This window comes from Cryptomeria japonica, chromosome 2 (genome assembly GCF_030272615.1).
Source record: "Cryptomeria japonica chromosome 2, Sugi_1.0, whole genome shotgun sequence".
Taxonomy (NCBI): Eukaryota; Viridiplantae; Streptophyta; class Pinopsida; order Cupressales; family Cupressaceae; genus Cryptomeria; species Cryptomeria japonica.
Genome location: NC_081406.1, coordinates 59,771,829 through 59,795,431, shown reverse-complemented (window position 1 = coordinate 59,795,431; position 23,603 = coordinate 59,771,829). Strand labels below are relative to the sequence as shown.

General features: G+C 38.5%; 1 protein-coding gene across 1 annotated transcript in view; it reads left to right on the top strand.

The window, feature by feature from the left end:
• Nucleotides 1-5,979: 5,979 nt before the first annotated feature.
• Nucleotides 5,980-23,603, top strand: part of LOC131060514 (phosphoribosylaminoimidazole carboxylase, chloroplastic) — a 180,877-nt gene continuing 163,253 nt past the window's right edge. The window contains exons 1-5 of the mRNA XM_057993756.2: nucleotides 5,980-6,786; nucleotides 9,206-9,424; nucleotides 9,546-9,657; nucleotides 13,165-13,227; nucleotides 13,344-13,482. Coding sequence (XP_057849739.2) covers nucleotides 6,575-6,786; nucleotides 9,206-9,424; nucleotides 9,546-9,657; nucleotides 13,165-13,227; nucleotides 13,344-13,482 — 745 coding nt within the window. The 5' untranslated portion in view covers nucleotides 5,980-6,574. The remainder of the gene's footprint in view (nucleotides 6,787-9,205; nucleotides 9,425-9,545; nucleotides 9,658-13,164; nucleotides 13,228-13,343; nucleotides 13,483-23,603) is intronic.

The window sequence follows — 23,603 nt, the reverse complement described above, 5'->3', positions numbered from 1 at the left end:
ATCAACATAAAACACAAGTACTATCTATATCATCGTTAGTGTCATTTCATTATGCATACAACATCAACATCATGGCATTACATACAATCAAGCATTACAGCAACACATCATGCATACATATAAACCTGCATCCACATGTTAGTACCACATTCATAAAACATGTGTATAGACATCATGTAGGAATAAATCATCATAAAACATGCATATATGAATCATCTCATAAACACATACATCTAGCAAGTAAAAATATCCATCTAAGCATACATCATAGATCATCATCCTGTATAAAATCCATACATATCATCAACATGCATATCATCACAAAATACGGGATCTCCTCATATATCATATCATCCCAAAAACATACATGTATCAGAGTACAATGAAGTCCAAAACATATTGGCTACCAAGAGCCATCCAAGATATAGTCCAAAATGACAATATGATAACATACATAAATGCTCTCTCAGATGCCACTCTGACTAGATGCTGCACCACCATCACCACCTGCTCCCTCGCTCCCCCCCGCACCGCCTGATCTATCTCACTGCGGAGGACCCATCACATCCCCACTGCTTTGCATCCTTTGAGACCGCTCTGATCTCTCCCGACGCATCTGTGAATAACTCAGTGCCCGTCAACTAGATGGCACCTCCTGCTCATATAGGCCCCGCCAGTAATCAACCTCTGCACCTGCTCTCGGTAACTCCCTCGCCCATGCATCCATAGAAGGCCCCTATCCTTGCACTCCTTCCAAGGCCCGCACTCTCTCCTATAAATGGAGCACCTTGTCCACGACCTGATCTCTCTCCTGCAACACTACAGTCAGCTCTGACTCTCTTGCAAATAACTGCACATCTCTAGCTGCCACCTCCGCCTCCATATCGTCTAGCTGCGTTTGCAAAACTAATATCATATGGTCCCGCAGATCTCCTCCAATAGCTCCCTCCCTTGTATCCATAGGTGCCTCTCCAGTGGCCCCCTCTCTAGTGGCTCCCTCCCCTGTATCCATCGGTGCCTGTCCCTCCCCTGCATCCCTGCCACCTAATCTCATGCCTCCTGTTGGGACTCATTAATTTTGAGTCAAGTTTAGAGGCCCATTTCAAAAATTTTGCTCTGCATGTCAGAAAAGTATCCAAATGAGTCAGTTTGAATGGCCTAGTTAGAGAGGGGGTAAATGGAGCCAGTTGATTTTCAGAGGGTAAGGCTCGGGATTCATGTCCCACACCTTTCATCTGGCCTATTCAGTGATGTGCAACTTTCAAAATTCAATTTGCATAAGTTTATGAGGTACCCATTTTGAGGGGTGAGCTGAAAGTGCATTTTAGGCACAAATGCAGATTTTATTGAGTAGCCTACTTTGAGCGAGTACATTTTTTACCCTGTTAATCATCATGGAGAATTTAAAAATGGATTCAATTCTATGCATAAATGTGAGTCAGCCTACAAAATTTCAAGTCCTAACGAATCCATTGCTTAGTTTTTGAAGATCAATCCATTTACAGTTTGTGTGGTTTGACTAGTCCCTGTTTTGACAGCTAGTCGGAGCCCTGTTTTGCACTAGTGTAAAAGTTGCCTCAGTGGGTGTCATGCCAAATGTTTCTTCCAGGTTAATGATGGTATAAATGATGAGCTATATTTCAAATTTCAAGCCTCTGCCAGTCCGTTTGATCAGTTTTCAAAAGGGTTCATTTAGCCATCATTTTCAGTCTTCTGCACTTTTAGTGTTATATCAGTTAAAGTAGCCATTTTCATGAGCGCGCCATTTGCATCCAGTCAGAATTTTGGTCGAACTGAGAATTCTAAGTTTTAATATGTACTTCAAGGTACCTATGTTTCAAATTTGAGGGCCTACGGAGGTGGTTTGGTATTTTTGAGAAAGGCATCATGTGTTGCCAGAACATTGACTTCATCAGGTCCGCAGTGTCGACAAAGCCAGTTGGCCATTTTTGCCGATTAATATCTCTTCACTCGGGACTTGGCTTGAGAAACCGCTTGGTAGATTTCATGCTTGTATATCAGAGTACACACCTATCAGATGGTGAGCCCCAGAAAGGTATTTTGACAGGGTTGAAAAATACGTCTTCGCGATTAAATGTGAAAATGTGGCGTAATTGCTTGAAGGTAGCAAAATTCAGTCCGATGATCTGAAAACGACGCCGATTGTTTCCAAAGGTATGTTTGAGGTCCATGAAGCATTTTAGAGGTCAGTTGCATGAAAATGAAATTTTTTTTAGTCGGACCCACTTTGGGGCCTGACCTGACTTGCCATTTTCAAGTGTCTTTTAAGCAAGGTTTACATTGTTATTTCATAGTCATGTTATGTGATTTAAATATAATGAAATGGAGATTCGATGCAATTGTACAAGATGGATAACATGTCTTATGGTGGGCATGAAATTGTTGGAGCACACTTTCTACTTGGATGTGGTCTGGCCTTTGCAATTAAAATAAAAAAAGTAGATGGAGTATCAATTACTTCTTATGATAATGGTGCTCCATCGGTGTCTTGTATGATAAAGAAGATAAAAGGTCATGATGGGAAGAAATTGGATAGAATTCAAGACCTTATTGGAATAATCACAAGTATGGTTCTTAGTGACAAGGCCATTAGTGTGGCACAATCTAGCAATGCCAATCTTCCTTGCAGATGGTGTGGTGGCTGAGGAAAAGATTTGTTTTAAAGGAGCCTATAGAGGAGTCAAAGCAGATGTAAATAAACTACAGTAGCTTCCTCCCTCATGTGCCCCCACAAGACTTCATTGGGCGTGGTGTTTTGAAATGGATGCAGGAGCAGTATGCAATGTGGTGATGGAGTGTGACTTTAGCAGCAATTAGAACATTTAAGTAAATGCAAAACCTCCTCTCCCACGTGAAGCCTCTGGCTATAGGAACAACAAATGAGCAAGCTTTCAAGTAATTTCACTGGGCATGGTGCCAAATTCCCCTCTCCAGCGTGGCAAGTGAAATGAGCATTGAGCTTCTTGCAATGCATTTGGTAAGTGTAACATTGGCATTGCACATGGCATTAGAGGAGACTGCAAAGTATTTTGTGCATTGCAGATTTGGTAGGAGATTGCAATTTGAATGTCATTGGCAGGTGGAGGTCTAACTTCTTCAACCCTCCCAGCAAGCTTCCTCATGTTCTCTCCCCCTAGTAGCAACAACATTCTCCTCCCTACGTGAAAATCAGTGGCATGGTAAATGGTTTTGTTTTTAATTTCAAGCAAAGGAATTCTCCCTGCTCTGCGTGGTATGCTGGAAGGTGCAGGAGGATGTCAACGCAGATTGGGGAGGAGGATTTTTAAAGGTCTTCAAACAATTGACATCGCAACATCCTCTTCCCCACGTGAAGGCCTTAGGTGCACAATGGCAATAGCAAGATGAAACGCACAGGAGGATGGCGAAGGAGGAGGCGTTGGAGTGGGTTTTGGAAACTTCAAAAAATGTTTTTGTTGGCTGGTTCAATAGCCATTTCCCCCTCTCTTAAGTGCATAAAGAAAATAGCCCCCATCGTGGTATGTTAAGAGGGGTTCGAGAGAAATAAACTCCAACAAACAATCTAGGAATCACCATTAAAGTCTCAGAAAAAGCTCCAGCATACACAGTGCCAGGCAAAACACAATATCCCACATTCATTGGGAAATGGTTTATTTTGGTATTCATAACAAAGAACACACACTAGTAATATGTCAAAGCCTTTGGCCTTTTGACGGACGCGGTGCCTATGGGCGCCCAAGGTGGGCTCACGTGCGGGTGCGTATCTCGAGGTGATAGAGGAGGCGACTGAGCGATGATTAGGTGGACCCCACGTAGGCACGCTTCCTAAGGCAAACAGACAAATTTTGCAGAGAAGGGTCGGCTTAACTAGTGAGCAGGTTGCAGAGGATCCGACGAAGCACGCGATTTCGCGGGCCGAAGATGCACGCGAGTTACACCCTGCGAAATGGCGAAAAGGGTAAAGATCGTGCATGTTTCGGGAGATCGGACGATCCGCACGGTTTCGCGAAGGAAAGTTGCTCGCGAGTTAAGGTCCGCGAAATAGGGAAACGCAAAATGGCGAAAATGCAACATGTTAAAGAGTGAGCAAGTTTGGAGTAGATCGACGGCCTGTGCGGTTTCGTGGAGTGAAGATGCATGGTGGATAAAGCCCTGCAAAATGGCAAAAGCCAGGTGGCGCACAAGTGGCAGGTCCAGTCAGTAGTCCAGTAGGCGGGTCCCGGTGAGGTGGCAATGATGTGGCGCAAAGGTGGCGCCTAGGTGGACGACAAGCAAGCGGACATGTGGCAGAGTGACGAGGTGTCATCCCAGGTGGCACCCAGTGGACCCCATCGACCAATCAGGTCCCTCCATGTGGCAAGGCGTCAGAGCACAATCAGAGAAAAAATCAAAATTAAAATCATGTTTATTATATAGTTTAAACTATATTAAAATTCAAAAAGTTTAAATGATGTGCACATGTTGAGGATTAATTCGCCCAGGGTCTCAATTTTGGCCAAAATATAAAGTGTTATATATCACTGGAAAGCTCTTGAAATGAGGAATCCAGTGAGGCAGTTAATTTTGACAAATGTGAGATATTTCGAGAACAATTTCCACGGGAGTGAAATTTAGTTAGAAAGGAGATATTTGGCAATTTCAGTTGCAGATTTGATTTTCTTCCCTCCTCTTTTTATTCTCAATTCTTTTCATTTGTAGGGGTTCCAGTTTTGGAGAGATTTTCTCCAAGGGAGAAATTCGAAATTGCAGGTTCCAGTGATGGCATCTTTTTATTTGTGCAAATGACAGTGTGTTCTTCTATGTTTTCAGTGTTGTCTTTACTGTAGGTTTAGTTTCAGTTTGCAGGTTCACACATATGCAAGGCATGTGTGAGTTTCCATGAAATTGTCTCCAAAATGTACTCAGACTCATATAATTTCATACTATTAAGGATAATTTGAGTTGTCTCTTTTAGATTCCTCTAAGAGTGTAATGTTGTCTTTTGGGTATTCTTCAAGGAAGGATTTAAATCCTAAAACCCAACATTAATGATTTTGAATGCATATTGGATATATATAAGTATGGTTTTGTGACAGAGCAGAGGATTGTATTAATGTAAGGCATTGATACATGAAAATTTAATGTTGAAAAGAACTTGCATCTGAGATTTCTCTTCCAGTTTTATGCATGACTCTGTGGCCTGGATAAGGCACTGGTATCTTGTAATATTGAAAGGTTGTCAGAACACCATTTAAAAATCCAAAATCAGAATATCTTTTTATATTTGATGTTATGTGGAAGTGTCCCTTCATCTCATGATTCAAAAATGTTGAGTTGCAAGTGTGGATCTAGCCTATCTGCAGTTACCTCTTAGTTTTTGAACCTTTTGAGATCCATCTGCCTTTGATTGATGCAGTATTGTGTGTAATAGATCTGATTAAATGCATCAAAGGTATACCCGCCTAGGTTTTGCAGAGCCTGAAGAGTAGAAGGATTCATATCCTTGTCATGTTGTCCAAGCCCTGACGTGTTTCATAGACTGAAATTGGCCATTTCAGAGAAGGATTGCAGGTATACTTGGGTTATCACTTTTGGTGAACAACACCTCCCTGCATCAAAGGTCCCTATGATAGCCACAACGGCTGCCCACCTCTCCCTCTCCGTTGTAACCATCCACCACCCCCACCTCCACCTCCGAATCCACCACCTTCTCCCATTTGTTTTCATAGTTATATGCTTGATCAAGTGGTTCTTATTAAGTTTTTTAATAACTTAAAAATATTAAAATAATTACGTACTCCAACTTCAAATTTTTTATAGATTTAGATAACCATTATTTTACAATATTCTATTTAATAAAATTTTTAATTAAAAAAATTTCAATATAAAAATTTAAGGAAAATTTACTTTTTAAATAAAATAAAACAAAATGGAAAATCGATTAGAAAAGCAAACATAAAGTCTTCTCGTTTAAAAATATATACCTATCCAATTAAATTTCAGAAACAAATAAAAGAACGCCGAGAGAATCTCGAAGAACTCAGCCGTTCCCACCCAAGAAGCGAGAAAAAAAGCACTTCTAGCTTGAAGCTGCGAAGCTCACTATCTACCACAATACGCAGGCTCAATCAGACAATTTCGAACATACGCAGGAGGAGCTTAATCAACCAATGCCACAATACGCAGGAGGAGCTTAATCAACCAATTTCGCACATACGCAGGAGGACCTTAATCAAACAAGTTCGCACCGAGCTCTGTCGTTTGAATCTGCAGTTTTAAAGCGTGGACATTTGGGCAGGGGATAACTTTCTTTTTCTAAAATAGGGGGAAAAAGCAACTTAATGAATCAGTGGGAATCAAACAATTTCGCACTGAGCTCTGGCGATTGAATCTGTAGCTTTAAGGTGTGGATATTTGGACATGTTTAGGGGATAACTTTCTTTTCTGGGAAAAAGCAACGTAGGGTTTGATGAGACAGTGGGAAAAATCAATGCAGGGCTTCATAACGAAAACACAGGATTTAATAAGCAGTCAATGAAGCAATTTGGTCCATGAAATGCAGGCGTAAAGATCATAAATTTTTTGAACTTAGTTAATGGATACTATGTTGTTTGTTACACCCTCGCCAGTATTTTGCAAGAGACCTCCAACTGAATTAAAATCGTTTCACATCAATAACTTAAAATGCATTCATCTCCAGTCAGTCGGATTTTCAGTTGTTGGCAATCCACGGAGGCTCAGGCAAATGCAGGCTTTAGCAGTTTCCAAGCCGGCAGAAACCCAAGCAATGAATCAAGCATCCACATGGTAGGCGGTTTACTTATTATTGTATTGTTGGTGGGTGTGATATTTGTAATAAGAATGACAAATATGGTGCTGATAAACTTAACTGGTGTACTGAAAATTATGAGTTGTTGTTTGTGTTCTAACTTTTTCTAGCTTAATTAGCATTTTTTTGTTTTTATGAGACGGGGTCTTTGGAAGTCTTCAGTTATTCAATAAAACCTTGTTGAAGCAGAGTTGTTGAAACATAAAGTTATCAGCCAAGTTTTATGGACCATTCTAGATAGTTTAAAGATTGGTTCAGTCGCATATGCATTGGAATTATCAAGAGCAAGTCATGTCCACAATGTTTTTATGTATCTTCTCTCAAGAAGAAATTATGTATGTATGTTCATATTCATGCTGAGTGACTAGGCCTAAATAAAGCAGTAATCAATTGGAAGAATCTACCATAGGATGATGCATCTCGGAAAAATGGACTATCCTAACATATAAAGGTTGTGACCTATCACACTTGTAACTCTTTAGCACCTATATAAGGATGACATATGTGAAGAGCACATGGTTATACGAAGAGAGAGGGGGGATGGGGTGAATCAATATAACAATGAACTTTACCAATTTAAACTTTATCAATCATAATAGCATTATTCACTATCTTTTAACAATCATGCACATAGTAAGAACACAATGTTTTACGTGGAAACCCAAATGGAAGAAAACCACGGCAAATTAATGCTTTTATATATATCTTCTTTTACAATGTTTGTAGGCACCAACCCCTAAGTCTATTTGTGAGCACCAACCCACTGGAAGCACCAACTCCCGCAACTGAATTTGTAGGCATCAACCCATTGGAAGCACCAGCTCCCACAACTGAGCACCAACTCAGCAAGAGACACCAGTCCCTTATTTGATAGGCACCAACCTACGAAGTCTTCGACAGAGGATATTGTTCGCCCTTACAAATCTGGTTACAACTTCCTTTCACAACTCTGCTCTAAACACAAATCTGATCACAATTAAATATCAATCTTCCTTCCAATTCTGATTACTTTCACACGCACTTGTCTTTCATAAACCTGATCCAATCCTTCTCAATATCTTTCTTAGTTTCATCACTTAAGTATATGAATATTTTTCTTCACAAATCTGCTCATATTTTTCATAGATTACACATACTTCTTTCTAGAATAAATTAGATTTTCACTTCATATTTCTCTTTCTTTATTTCTGCTCAAAATCTTCTCATAGCTATCTGCAACCTTCCTTTAATATAGATCTTCAAAAATATTCCATACACAACACACTCCACACACTCCTAAAGATCTTCTTTCTCTATATTACTCTCACATCTCTCAAATGCAAATATATATAATCTTCGAATGGGATATTCATATCAAACAACACATCCTTTCAACTATTTATTCCTTAACATTAACAAAGATTAGTTTCCAAATCTCCTTCTTAATCCTCTTTTTAAATCTGCATACTTCATTTATTCATAACTTCTCATTTATCGAGCATTTATTCTTCTTTTACAATATGTGTTGTTGTTATATAGCCCTGTGCATAATGACTATTTAATATATCTTAACATTATTTTGTATGTATCTCCTGTGTTCTCTGCACCATAGTAGGAATGAGATTTGAGTCCATTTACAGAAACAGCTAAGAGCGTGGAATTTAGCATTCTCATTCTGTATGTGTGATTCTCCCCATGTAATTTCCTTGAAAGAAGGTTTTGCATTGCTAGAGCTTGGTGGAGCATTGAAGGAATGGGAGCTAGGGTTTGCCAACTTTTTTTTTCTCTTTGTTGTACGCTCCTTTTTATCACACAAATTTGCTCAGTAACAATCCTATATCTAATATTTTTGTTTTATTAATAAATCCCTCAAGCTTTTTTTTATTGTATTGGTTTAAGATTCCACATACTAGATAATGATTGCAAATATCTCTTTGTTGCGCTTAATATCATTATATAGGTGACTTTTTGTCCCAAAACGGGCTTTGTGTCTATACATACATGCATGTGTCTTTGCGTACTTATGTATATGATATGTATGCATGTGTGCACATGGAATTAAACTTGGAAATGTTTCCAATATTTTCAACCATTTTCAGAAATTTCAAGAAGTATTCTGAGTTAGATTTGAGCTTTTCAAAATTTTCAAAATTTCTTATTTTGTCTCAATGAGCCTCTAAATATTTCTGTTCCTATTTCTCAAAATTTCAAGAAGTTTACACTTTTTCGATTTCACACTTTCCTATTTTAGCCATACCCACTTCTGCTACTCTGTTTCCAAAGTTTTCAAGAAACTTGAGGTAGTTTAGGTTGTAGCCATTAAAATGGCGAGTGTATTTATTTTTGTTGTTGCTATATACAATATAGTTATTTTTAACATGGAACTGATGGGTGGCTTTTTTCTTTTCATGTTTGCAGTGAGGATTTGTGTACTAGTGTCGTTGGCCTTAGTGACACAGTTGTGGGAGTCTTGGGAGGAGGACAGTTGGGAAGGATGCTTTGTCAGGCAGCCTCCAAGATGGGTGTGAAGGTGGCAGTGCTTGATCCCATGGAAAATTGTCCTGCAAGTGCCATTGCCTATAAGCATGTCGTGGGCAGTTTCAGGGACACTAATGCAGTCCAAGAATTCGCCAAAGAGTATGATATTTTTTTTTAACCTAATTATTATTATGAGAGTAATCCTTGTTGTTTGCCTCTTAAATAGTCTTTTGCATTTATGTCTTGTTTTCCATTGCTACAATACATGAACTTTCATTAGATGTGGAGTACTGACGGTTGAAATTGAGCATGTGGATGTTGAGACATTGGATGTACTAGAAAAGCAAGGAATGGATTGCCAACCCAATCCCTCAACAATCCGGCTTATCCAGGTAAGCAAGTTATGAATAAGTTTTTGACTTGATAGCTTTTTTAATCTTGGTGGTTCAGAGTCTCAGACAATTGTAATTACATATTATGGTTTGTTCACTTTTACCTTGCTGTACATGTTCTATTTCAATGATCGAGAAATCTTGTTATTGACTAAGGATTTAAATAAAGGAAAGAGATGTATTTGGTGGACCCTGCCATACCATTCCCTGCATAATGTGTAAGGGAAAAAGAAATCGCAGCAAATTTAATATGTTAGCTGCCATACAGGTTTGAAACAAAGTTTTTCTGCTGGTCATACTTTTCTTATTAGGCTGTCGCACCATTGTCAGGAGCTGCCTGAGTATTGTACATGTGCTGCAGGCTTGTTTTTGACTCCAATCTGCTACATTATATATGCTATGGAAGATATTTTACAGTCCTAGGATTTGTTGAAAATCTATTCTAAGGGATTTTGTCAGCTGCAAATATATCTTCAAGTAAGGGTTTATGCAGATTATTATGTTATTGTAGATTGTTCTCATAACAGTATTACAAAAGAAAATAACTTTTTTTGGGGATATTACAATAATTTCAGAGTGTTGAATAGGTAGTTTTGGCATAGTGAAGAGGATTGGAATATTGCATTGGAGAAGTGAGGAATGGTTTCACAATTATGAAGTGCCTTAGCTTCCTTGTCGAGAGCAATGTCCATGGGAGAGTTTTAGTGATTAATGCAATAGAGGGTTCGGAATGGGGCTTTACCTTGGGATCAGGGATTTGTTCTTCTTCATACATTGTAATGTGCCCAACTCATTCTTTTCAAATTTTAACTAAATTTGATGAAATGCATAAATCCTCACACTTTATGATCACCTAGATCCTAAGGTGGGCATGGTGAGAGCATGTGGTGGTTGGGATTCTAAATTACTGCATGCAAAGCTGGAAATGAAATTACAACTAATGTCTTGGTAGCATAGCCTTGTAGACTTACAAATCTATTCTAACTAGTAGTAAACCATCAAATTGTACAACATAAACATGAACTTTGAAATATCACTAATTATTAATGGTTGTAGCAACAACACTTCTTTGAAAATGATTTATATCAGCAAATTAACAACTGTAAGCAGCCATTGAAATATGAACATTCATCCCTTGAATTGTTTGATCAGTTTTAGAAGTAATTTTGGCACAGATAGTAAGCTAAGTCGATAAAAAAATGGAACAATGCAATCACTTAGAAATGCCACTGAATATTGCAGCTGTATGACTGGTCATGGATGAAAATAATAGCTGAAATAATAATTTTGTGACCTGGTATAGAGCTGCACAGTTGGTATCAAACTAACACTGCCTTTTTTAAAGATGTATGGTTGCAAGGGACATCATAAATTTTGCCCAAAACTCTAATTTTCTGAATATGCAATACTGAAATACTGATGAAATTTAATTTTTAAATATTATTGTGATATAGGTACTGAAATGATATAAATTTTGATAGTCACAAGGTATACTAGAAATGATACTACCTGATCAGCATCAAATCAAATGATATGGCTATCATACAATGATGCAAACCTCTGAATGAGAAATCATTGTGGAAACCACAACATGCAACTATTGAACATTGATATGCAACTGCTGAATACAGACATACAATTGTTGAACATTGACATACAACTGTTGATCACTAACATGCAATTGCTAAACACTAATGTGCAACTGCTCAAACTGGAAAGATTTTTTTCAATTGATCAACACATCAGTAATCCATAAATTGAATTGCTCATGGAGATGAGGGTTTTTGTCTCTAAATTGCAGTCCACAAGTTATCTGTGGATGAAATTGCTTAGATAAATAGGAGGGTTTTTGTCCTTGAATCCATTTTGCCAAAGGGTTTTTGTCCTAGGGTAGAAAGAACGAACAAAATTTAGTCTTTAAAAATTATATTTGATGGAAACTGGAATACCTTCTCTTTTGCCCAAACCCTTCTTTAATAGGCACTTTTGAAGAAATAAAATATTATTTTATTTTTTAATTTTTCTCCCTTTTCTCTCCAAAAATGTCTCTAGAAAAACTTTTTAAAGGAACATCACTTTGTACACCATGCCTAGTGACAGTTTTTGATTCCTCTTTTAAAATAACCTTTTTAATAATAAAACTTAATGTTACTTTTTAGACAACTTCAGATAAATTATTAAATTGTTTCCCTTATATCACACCAATAGCCTATGGGAAATAAAATATCAAGCTAAGGGTTTTCCAATTAACTAAACCCGAAAAAGGGGACATGACATTCAGTGATTGGTTATGATGAATTTGCTAAAATGGCTGTGTTCCCTCTTCATGCTAGACTTTTTTTTTCTTGTTAAACTTTCCTTCTCTTGTAAACTTGAAGCTCTAATTGCTTGCATACTTTTTGTTTGACTTTGATTTGTTTTGAGATGGATTTATAGAGTTGGCTAGTTTTTTTGGTTCTCCTTAAGTTGAGGGGAAGCAAGGGATTGGAGTGGGATTTATGGTTGAAGGGTTATAGTTAGGGGGTTTGTTGAAGGTAGCTTAAGACGGGGGAGTTGAAAACCTTTTTTTTTGATTCATGAATACAGACGTAGTGGTCTTCTCCAATTTATATTAATAAATCAAAAAAGAAATACATCCAGGGCATCCAATTTTAGTAGTGGTACTCGATAACCTATAACAATCTTGAGATTAATTGCTCATACATTCATATTTTCATTTCATGATGCCAAGTTGTGATTCAGATTGGATGGAGGGGATGTACACATTCTTGTAAGTAGGGGCTTGTTGAAGTTGTAGAACCCAAATCATCCTCTCGATTTTTTCACACACCTCAGTAGGCATGAAAGGGTCACTACAATTGAAGTATTTCCATAACATTGATAGGTCATCTTCAGTTAATCATTCTTTTTCTAGGCAGAGAATGTAGAAGCATATGGAATGTTGGCCACTTTTGGAATGGTGAACAAGCCGCCAATGAATGTACCTCCTTCCTCTAGTTGTTAACTCTCAACTTGTTGGCCTACACCCCAAAATAGTAAATTTATTTTGTCTTGTTTTCTTAAATGAAGATAGAAGCAGCATGGGTGGAAGGAAAAACACTAGAAGATGACATACTTAATAATCTCTTTGGAGAATGGTTTTGATTTACCTTCTAGTTTGAGGCTGAATGCTACTAGGAGGGGGAAGAAGTTGTTGATTGTAGCAGTATTGCAATATTTGAAAATTTGAATTTTGAGCCTTTGGGTTATATGACATATGTAATCATTGATGCATGCCAAATTAATAATCAAAATAAATGAATGTGTCCTCTAAATTCATTCCTTGTGCTACTCATGCCTTATTTTTTTTGCTTATTTATATCATTTATTTTATTTGCTGAGGTTTTGCTGACTTTGACTCTGAATAAAGTATTTGGGACTCCAAGTTTTAGTTGAGTTGAAGTTTTTGAACTATTATGTAGACATCTAATTTGTGTACCTAATAGCTGATTATTATTTTGTTTATAGGACAAATATTTGCAAAAGGTTCATTTTCGTGAGCATGATGTCCCCCTCCCAGATTTTATGCAGGTACAGTTATTTGTTTTTCATATCATTAGTGTTAAGGTTAGGGAATGTCAACTTTTATTCTGTTAGGTGTTGTAGTTCTTGAAATTTTGTTAAATTGATAATGCGCTTGGTTGCAGATTGACTGCTTTGAAAGTGCAAAAAAAGCAGGTGATTTGTTTTCTTATCCACTGATGATAAAAAGTAGACGCCTTGCTTATGATGGCCGAGGCAATGCTGTTGTGAACTGTAAAGAGAATATAAGTGCAGCTGTTTCTGGTAAGATGTATTTTCATTATAATAATCAGTTAATGCCTTGGCCATGCATGATACAAAGAAATTCATTGCATCTACTATCATATAACTGAGTAAATGGATCATTGATATCTATTCTGTCATCCTATATTCTTATTGTCAATAAATTAACAATATCCTGCAAATTATAATATGGTTGTGTACCATTTAGCTTGGTGGCCATTTTTACAATTGATTTCCTACTTGATATTCTATTTTATCTTTATTTAAGGAATTGAGTTGTATATTCCATATCCCTTTGCTGTTGATATTAGTTATTCAATCTTGCTGTGTATTTTGCCACCTATGCATTCGACGCCTGTGAGTTGCTCTTCTTGTCACTTGTGAGTTATTAAGTAGTGTATCTCCATTGTAAAGGAGGTGTTCAATTCAAGGGACATGTACTCATTAGTAAAATTTGGGACCAATGTGTTTTCTTGTGCAGTTAAAAAGTAGTATTTAAATCCCTTCAGATGATTTCATTTGATATTACATACATAGTGTCAAGGTGCAAACATGCATCACATGATTCTTTGGAGATTTGGTAGTGTTGATGTCTTTTTTATGCACTATGCAACACAGAATAAAATACTAAGTATTCTATCCTCTCCTGATAAAAATCCTCCCAAGTGCTAAACTGCGTGATCAAATGGGATGGTTCCAAAGTTTCGAATGTCAGGTCTTGACGTGCTCTTGGATAGACTCAGTGTTATGTGATTTTGGTGGAATCACAAGGGGGGACTTGCATTGATACTTGAATGCTTCTGGAAAGTGGAATTTGCTTGACTTGAAAAAAAAATAGCAAAAGGATAAAAGGTTAAGAAAGTTAATCTAATCTATAGAATGTAAGAAATCATGAATGATTTTGTGAAATTCAACTGGACTTTGCTTTGCCATGCAAAGCAACCACTCCACAAAGTTTAGTACAATCTTCTAAGGAGAGCAAAATGATGTTCAAATTACTACGAATGTCATAAACACCATCAAAACGATGCATATCAATGAATAAGTAGCAATCCAAGTTAAGCTCATGAAGAGTTCACTTGACCACGCAAGATACTTCACAATTAGTGAAATACTGGTAGTATGAACATAAGAATTTCACCATTTAATCATTCACAATAGCTTCCATCCATCTAACCAACATGAAAATAAATGAGAGGTAGAGACCATGCAAAATGATGAATCAACACATGAAGTTCACCATATCTTCAATAAAATTAACATGCTTCTTGCAACAAAGTCTTGACAACACTCTCCCTTTTCTCCTACTTTACTCTAGCTGCTATCTAACTATTGACCATTGAACTATTAACCTTTACAAATGAGAAAATCGAGCCTTATATAGATAGCTCTTTACAATGAGTGGCTTAGATTGATTCACAATCAATGGCCATGATTACAAGATAAAAACCCTAATTAGGGTTTGTTAGACCCATTACATAGCATTTAATGCTTGACCAATAATAAAACTACATTCCATAGGACACATGTCCTTTGAATTTTGACCAATAGATGATGAGGGTAGGTGCATTGAACTTTGTGCCCACATGTGGTAGTTATCTGCCTCGTTGGACGAGTCAGGTGCATTGAACTTGGACACCTCAACTTGGGATGATGTGTGATGGTGAGTTGGCGATGACTAGGCGCCACCTCAACCACTTGATCCTTGTAACTCATCACAAGTGTGATTGTAATTCTTCTTGATCATCTCACTTTTCATCTCAGACCCTGTGATGCCTTTGCTTGATCCTTTTTTTGTTCACAACGGGCCTAATCATGATCCCTTCCTTGTAGCTCTAACTTGAATACTTCGTGTATTGGCAATGATTCTTGGATTTCCGAAGGAAATTCAAGATTGCTTCAATTTCTTTTCATGTCTTAGTTTTTTATTTTGTCGCTTTGTGTAATTTGATCTTCTATGTGATTATACCATTCTTCATTACACTGTAGAGTCCTCCATCCATGCTTGCCTTTGTATGTCTTGATGTTCACCTTGTATGCTGCCGAGTCTTTCATCTACATCCTTGGAATGCTCTTGACCCTGATTCCTTGATTCCCTTGCATTGGTGGGTCTTGATGTTGAAATGCAGTCTTCTCCCTTATCCTTCTTCAGTCATGCCTGAATCTACTTGTTCATGGTTTGAATTGCCTTATTCATGCTGAAATGAGCAAGTTCACTCTCTTGACCTGCTGCTCTGATATACTACACTTGATGGGTTGATGTATCCGATGAAGTCCCCATAACCTAAGAGAAAGAAAACATAAGAATGCATCATAAACAATGAGAATCAATAAATCTGATCTAATTCTCTATGTTTTCAGGTCTGTTCTTTAACGTTCAAGTTCCGATTCGAAGTGTTTGCAGGTCTGATTTAGTTGCTTATAGGTTTGACTTGCTGATTCTACTCTTCTAAGCCCGATTGCGGATTCTAGGAGCAATTGGAAGCAGTTCCAACAGCAGATTGTAATGTTCCCTTCTCAACTCTAGACTGTTAGATGGAAGCCTATTTTGGAAAGCCATAGGCTAATCAAAGACTAAATTAGGGTTAACATCTTCAGGGTGGATTTCAGAGTGGTGTTTGCTGGAGTTTGGCAGTTTGCCTTTTGGGTTTTTCTGGGTTTCTTGAAAGCTTCAGAGTGGTATGACATGCAAGATCATCAGAGAAGATTTCCAAACTTACTATTTTTAGCAAGTCACGACGGCTACTCAAAATATGCTCAAATGGAGATTGGAGTCACTTACTATTTTTAACAGTATGCTATTTTTAGTAGTGCTATTTTTAGTAAGTACTATTTTTAGCAGTATGGTACAATACTTGGTTTCTATTTCTGGAATAACAAAAGTGATTTTATAATTTCAAGTTGCTTTTTGACCCCCACACCTAGGCTCAATGACTTTTAAGTTGTTTTTAAAAGATGTTCTCATGTGGGTGCCTGTTGTGACCATTTCACACATCGCCCCATGCAAATGGGGACCCCCTCTTTTTTGCTTCTATTTTGCCTGTTCTTCTCTCTGCTTTTAGGGTTTTGATTAAGTGAGTGAGTTGTCTGGACTAGGGTTAAGCCTTAGGGGTTTCTATTGGATATTTTCAGGCCCAGTCTAGTCAAGTTTTTGAAGATTATTAAGCATCCTCCCGAGGATTGCAAATTTTGAAATAGGATGAGCCTGTCAGGAAGGTTAGGTATGTCTCAGGATAGGTCCAGTCAGGATTTTGAGGGCAAATTCAAATTTTGTTTAAGTGTTAGCATTTTAATGATGGAATTGTGCATTTTTTTGTCTGGGTAATTTTTTGACCAAATTTTTGATGGCTTGATAACTGATTCCTGGCCTTAGAAATGACCTAATTATGCCTTGTGAAGTGACTAAAAACCTAAATTTTGGATATTTTGGCTTCTAGAAGCAAAATCACTCCTGTCCCTCTCCCAGGGACCAAGGCGAAATTGATATTTTGTGCATCTTGGTTATTGACTTGTCTTAATTGTTTTGTGCAGGGTCGCCAGGGGATATGATCGAACGTGAATTGAAGATTTTGAAGATTTTGAAAACTCAAAAATGGCAAGTTTTTTAAAAGTTTAAGGTAAATTCGCTCCTGTCCTTCACTGAAGGACCAGGGCGAAATGGCTTATTTAGATCGTTTTTGGTCTTGGTTGATCAAACTGAAGCATCAAGGACGCAAGGAAAGATGAAGCGAGCATAATGGAGTATCCAGACTTAGTCGTTAGCAATGAAAAGTTGAACTTTTGGCCTAGAAAGATAAAGGCGCTCCTGTCCCTCACTGAAGGACCGGAGCTTGAATTCCAAGTTTGCCTTATCCTTGCAAGATTTAAGTGATTTCGCGATTTGAGGAGGACAAAGGAAGTATGTTTTGCTCGTTGAATATAACTTGAATGGGCCACAATGGAGAAAATCGATCCAAGTTGCAGTGGGCGCTCCTGTCCCTCTCCAAGGGACCAAGGCGATTTTTAAAGGAAGCTCCTGTCCCTCACCCAGGGACCAGAGCGATTTTCTCAAGGGACAAGTTTTGGGCAAAGGAAAAGCAAGTTTTACGTTTGAGATGAGTAAAGGAAGGCATAATCGCTCCATTGAAGATAATTTTGAAAGATTGCAAAACACAAGTGGAGCCTATAATGATCAAGGCGCTCCTGTCCCTCACCCAGGGACCAGGGCGAAAAATGCATTATCAAGTCTTCCCTTCCAAATTTGGTCGAATCCAGGCCAAGGCGCATGATGGCGATGATATTTGGAATGTTTCAAGGAAGAACAAAGTTGCAAAGACCACAAAAACTTGATGAAATTGGCTAAGGCGCTCCTATCCCTCACCAAGGGACCAGAGCGAAATATTCAAGTATGCCTAATCTTAAAATGCCACTTTCGTTTCCAACACTCAAAATGGAGTAAGCAATGACGTTTTACGCCTTGAAGATAATTAGATATTGATATGATTAAGGATTTGTGCCATGGACTAAAGATCGCTCCTGTCCTTCACTGGAGGACCAGGGCGATTTCTATAGAATCAATCATTCCTTTCGAAAACCACGTCAAGGCGAGATTATGCAAAGTGAGAAATGTCTTTAGGAAGATAGTGAACAAGGGATTAACCTCAAGAATTGACAATTTTAAGCTCAAAAGCAAAAAATCGCTCCTATCCTTCATTGAAGGACCAGGGCGAATATCCTTGGAAGAGCTCATTTTGTCTTGGAGAAACGAGGTAGGCGTGCATAGAACAAGCAAGGAAGATCATTGATTGCCCTGCAACATGAATTGGCGATTGGAAAAGACAAGGACCAAGGACAAAAGGTGGGATCGCTCCTGTCCCTCACCAAGGGACTAGGGCGAAAATGTTTTAAGATACACTCCTTCCAAAGATGGAATAAATCAAACTCAAGATTCCAAGAGAAAATGCTATTTTGGACGTCCAGGAAGAGACTTTGAACGTAAAAAGCGAGAAATACAAGGCTAAAATGCATGGGCGCTCCTGTCCCTCACCCAGGGACCAGAGCGATGTTGTTGATGTCCCTTATTCCTCCCATGCTTAGGCGCCAATATTTTTCAAATTGCATTAAATGCTAAATTCGCTAAAACTTTGAAATATTTTAATTAAATTGGCATTTAATAAGAACGCATGGGCATTTAATAATTAATTTAAGCCTTTAAAAAATCGAAATCTTTAATTACAAAGGCATTTAAATTAATTATTATTAAATTTTGATCCAAGAAGAGAGCGCTTGGGGTATTATTTTAATGTTTTTTTGCAAGGTTGACCTCCTCTTTTAATTAAATTTTATTTATTTTTGCCTATTTTCCAAGTCGGCCTATGGGCAATTGCAATAGTGAGCGCCTATATAAGGGAGGTATTTTGAAGCATTTTAATCCATCATTCAATCATTTATTTAAATGCGATTTGGAGAAGCAATAGAAGTGCGAATTTTGATCCAAGAAGAAGTGCGAATTTTGATCCAAGAAGAAGTGCGAATTTCAATCCAAGAAGGAGTGCGAACTTTGTTGGAGGTTAGAAGTGGAGTGAGTTTTCCTCAAGGCGTTGAAGACCCAAAGGGTGGTGAAGTTGATGAAGGAGGCGCATTTGCTAGAAGACTTCGACCCACATTTTGCCTAGCAAACTTGCCTAATTTTACATCATTTCTTAGATTTAGTTCTCAAGTGGAGGTATGGTGAGATCTCCCTTGTTCAAATTTTGAAATTTTGAATTTTGAATTCCAAATTGCGTAGTCATATTTAGGAAATGATAATTCAAAGATTTATCATGAAGTTTCCTAAATTTAAAACTTAAATCCAGTCTATATTTCTACATTCCAAGGTATATTACTCATTATGAAATGTTGTGTAGGTGTCAAGATGGCGACCCCAAAGGCAGGAGCATCCACCAGTTGTCCAGCCCTCATGAAGGAAGATCAAAGGAATGAAGAAATGGAGACTAAGATCGTGTCAAAATGGAGTAGCATTAGAGATACCAACCTGGGAAACTTCAGTGTGAAGAAGTTTCGAGAGGTCCCTTATATTGGAAAGCCATCACCTGTCGCAAGGAGAATAATTGAAAGTGGCATTATCAAGGCGGCCGGCTTCCCTCCAACAATCCAGTGCCATGAGCTGATGATCGAGTGCGCCCGCCATTATAACCCACAATCAAGATCGATCGTGTCCAAGGAAGGAAACACTTTGGCGTACCTTTCAGAGGAGGCTATCAGTGAAGCTCTTCATCTACCAGAACATAAAGATATGATTTACAAAAGCTTGGAAGGAGCTAGATCCATGTACGAAGATGATCCAGACACCTGCTTAAGCATCATCAATAAGAATTGGTTACTCAAAAGTCGTCCTCGCCTGAGCAAGATTCCCAACACACCACATAGGATCGACTTCCAGGAAGAGTACAGAGATTTGATAACTTTACTCAATCGAGTTACAGGGGCTCCTCAAGCCTTCTATTTTGAGAAGTGGATGTTCTACTTCATCCAAGTGATAGTTCAAGGAAAAGGAACAATTCATTGGGCTAGAATTATTAGCCATTGCTTGGACGTGCAGTTGAGAAGACTAAAGGCTACCAAGTCATTCCACATGAGCTCATACATCATATATGCCTTGATCAGGAGTTTTGAATATGCAGGACTACCTCACAGAGGAGTGATTGGAAGAGGACCCGGGGAAGTCAGAGTTTGTGAATCTTATGTTCATTTGCATCATCCACCTAGAAGTAACTACAAGTTAGTTAATGATACCTTCACGATGAACATCACCAGGACATTGCAAGGTGGGATTCACAATCGGATATCTCAAGATGCACAAGAGCTTGTAAAGAGGTATGGTGCTTGGTTTATCCAATTCCAGAAGTTTACATATATTAGAGTTCATGGGTGTCCTTCACCTCCATATATGTTGCCAAGATATCCGACAGACAGAATAGTGTTACTTGAGGTGACTAGGCAATTGGCGGCTTATGCGACGGCATTCAGACATAGGCATTGGAAAGGGAATAAGGTTCTAGAAGAGAGGTTGTTATAGATAACATGGCACCTTAATTATCATTGGTCTATGTTTCCTAGATTTTTGTGCCAAATTAAATATTTGGCTATGCATTTAATATTGTTCAATAAAGGGGGAACTTTTGTAATAAAACCCTAATTAGGGTTTAGGTGTCAGAATCTCAGCCGTTGATCTTCTTTTGATCTGGGCCGTTCATTGTAATTGAGGATGCTATATATACCCTCATTCATTTTGATTTTGTAATTAGAAATAGTTAGCAATAAGAAATAGTTAGAAGATTAGAGCTTTTGGAGAGAAGAAAGTTACTTTGTAGCAAGATTGAGTTTTGAAGAAAGAATTTCAAGCAATTGTTGTCTATTTTGGCTTTGAGATCAATAAAATATTGAAGTTATGGTGTTCTATTGCAATTCTTGTGGCTATCTTCATGGTTGTTTGTTTTCTTGAATCATTCTCAGTCAAAATAGTATTTAAGTTTGAAGGATTAAGTGCTGGGCTTGACCTTTGGTGAGATTCACGTTCCAAACCACTAGCTTCTTATTGATTGTAGGAACGCCTTGTGTGGTCAACTAGAGAGACTTGAATTGCTTAAACCTTCAATCGTCATTGAGCTTTGGATATGTGCCTTTGTGGTAGTGTCTATGATCCTTGATGAATTGAAAAATCATTTGTTACCTTAGAAGATCGCATCAATTTTAGCTGGGTTGTTATTTCATGGCAATATTGAAATTGGTAGAATCTTACCAAGTCTAGCCTACATTGGGTCATTCTTAGGATTAGATTAGAATTTATCCCTTGCAAACTCTACCTTTTGATCTTTTGGAGAACTTGTTAGTTTTAGGCAATCTTGTTCCTGCAGCTCGGAGGACGTAAGACCCCTTGATGAAACAACATTCACAACGACCACTGGTGCTTATCCACACGTAGAGACCCTACATAAAAGAACCTTGGAGTCATCCTGATTGATCCTTTTTCGCGACATCTTCAGCAATCAGAGGCTTTATTCAAGAGAGGATAAGGTACCCTTGGGTATTTTATTCTGTGTATGATTGTGTACAAAATACACGTCAACAGAATTGGCGCTAGAAGGAGGGCCTCTTGAACCACAAATCCGAAGGAAAAGTACAATCCGGAAAATTTACCCAAAAAAAAAGAAAAAGAAGAGGAATACATTTCAAGCATGATCATGAATCACGATGGTGTTGCCACATGAAGGGTTGAATCAAGTAGTGCAACCTAATTTGCAGATAGGCGACATTCAAGAAGATATTGTTTCAGGATTGAATCACCTAGCGTGGAACGTAAGGAGAAGTGAAACTGAGTATAACAGAGTGAGAATCATCTTGGAACAAGAAGAAGATAGGGCTGAAGAACACCGAAGGGTCGCAGCTAGAGAGCTTCGCAACCAAAGGAACTTATGGTAGTCTCCGCAAGACCAAATCTTCACGCTGGATCGCATTGGTTCTTTCTCGCCCGAGAAACATCAAAGGATATTGAGGTCAACACCAGGCATCAAAAATCTGAGTGAGCTTCCGTTTACTTCAAGGTCGAAACGAGTCAAAAGAGAAGATACTCCCAAAGAATTTGAATTAAGATTGGAGGAATCTCCTGAGTCATCACAAGTTCCGTCCCTTCAAGAACAAGTACAAGCGGCAATTCAAGCAAGTATCCAGGCAATTTCTCAACTGACGAGCCAAGCCAGTTCATCCAGTCTCTTGTCAAGTTTCCAAACTCCGAGAAGCACAATGGCACACCATGCTCCTCCTCCTCCTCCTCCTCCTGCTCATGCACTTAATGGCGCTACTTGGCTAATCAACAATCCATCACCGTTGGAATTTGCAGTCTATCATGATATGCCAAAGAATCCAGAGCACTTTTGTTCCAAATTCAATGTCAGTGATTTCAATCGTACAGCAGAGGATCATATCAAGATGTTCGAGGATCATCTTCGTAACAGACAAATCGAATATGGAGATGTAGCATGTAGGCTTTTTCCCTACTCATTGGGAGAAGAAGCGTACTTCTGGTTCATTCATTTGCCTATAGGGTCAATTAGGACTTGGGACGCAATGAAGGATGCATTTATTGCTAAGTTTGGTATACCAACCACGCCGACCGAGCTATATATACAATTTGTTGAAATCCGAAGGAGAGAGCATGAACCAATCACCTCTTTCAACAATAGGTTCCACCGCGCATACACGATGTTACGACATCCCTACCTCATTGCTGACCCAAGGGAAATTTATTATGGAGCCCTAGATCATCTTACCGCCATGTTCGTAAGGACACATCCTATACCAAATGACCTAAACGCAGCATACGCAAAGGCTATTGAAGTCAATAAGCACATGGGACAGAATATTACTGGGCCACTATTACATATGGGACCTGTCGCAGCTCCAAATCAAATGCAAGCAGTTGGTATGGCATTGGCCAACTAGACTCCAGTTATGAATCCCATTCCACAGGCAACATATCCTAGTGTACAGCCGACAAACCAGTTGGTCCCTCATCCCGGAGTTCCACTTTCACAAGCCCCACCAGCACAACCTGTGTACCTGCAAAACGCGACAAACTCATCAAGAACACAGGAAGAAAAGGATGAAATGAAAGAGTTGATTGAACAAGTTAAAAAGCTGTCAACCGAAGTAACTCATCTAAGGAATCAGAATAATCAACTCCAAAGCATGCAGAGGGTCAACCACGGCCAACATACAAACAATCAAAATTTCCAAGGAAATAATAATCAAGGTTTCAGGAACAATTATCAGGGAAATAACAACCAAGGCTTTCAGAAGAGACCATGGAATACTGCTCCTAATAATGGAAATGTGGTGACGCCACTAGATAACCCATCAAATTCCCAGAATCAAGAAAGTCATCCTACCAGTAAAGTGTTTTTAGCAGAAGCAGCCTTGTCTAGTTGGTGTAGACTCCACAATACAAACCAGCATTCTGAGTTGTAGTGTCTTGAGTTCAAAATCGCAGCCGACATATTCCAGCAAGAGATGCGTAGTAATGATCCACCTGAAAATCCACCCACGACTGGATACGAAATGGTCCCAACTACACGGTATGATCAAGCCATGATTGTGGAAAGCTA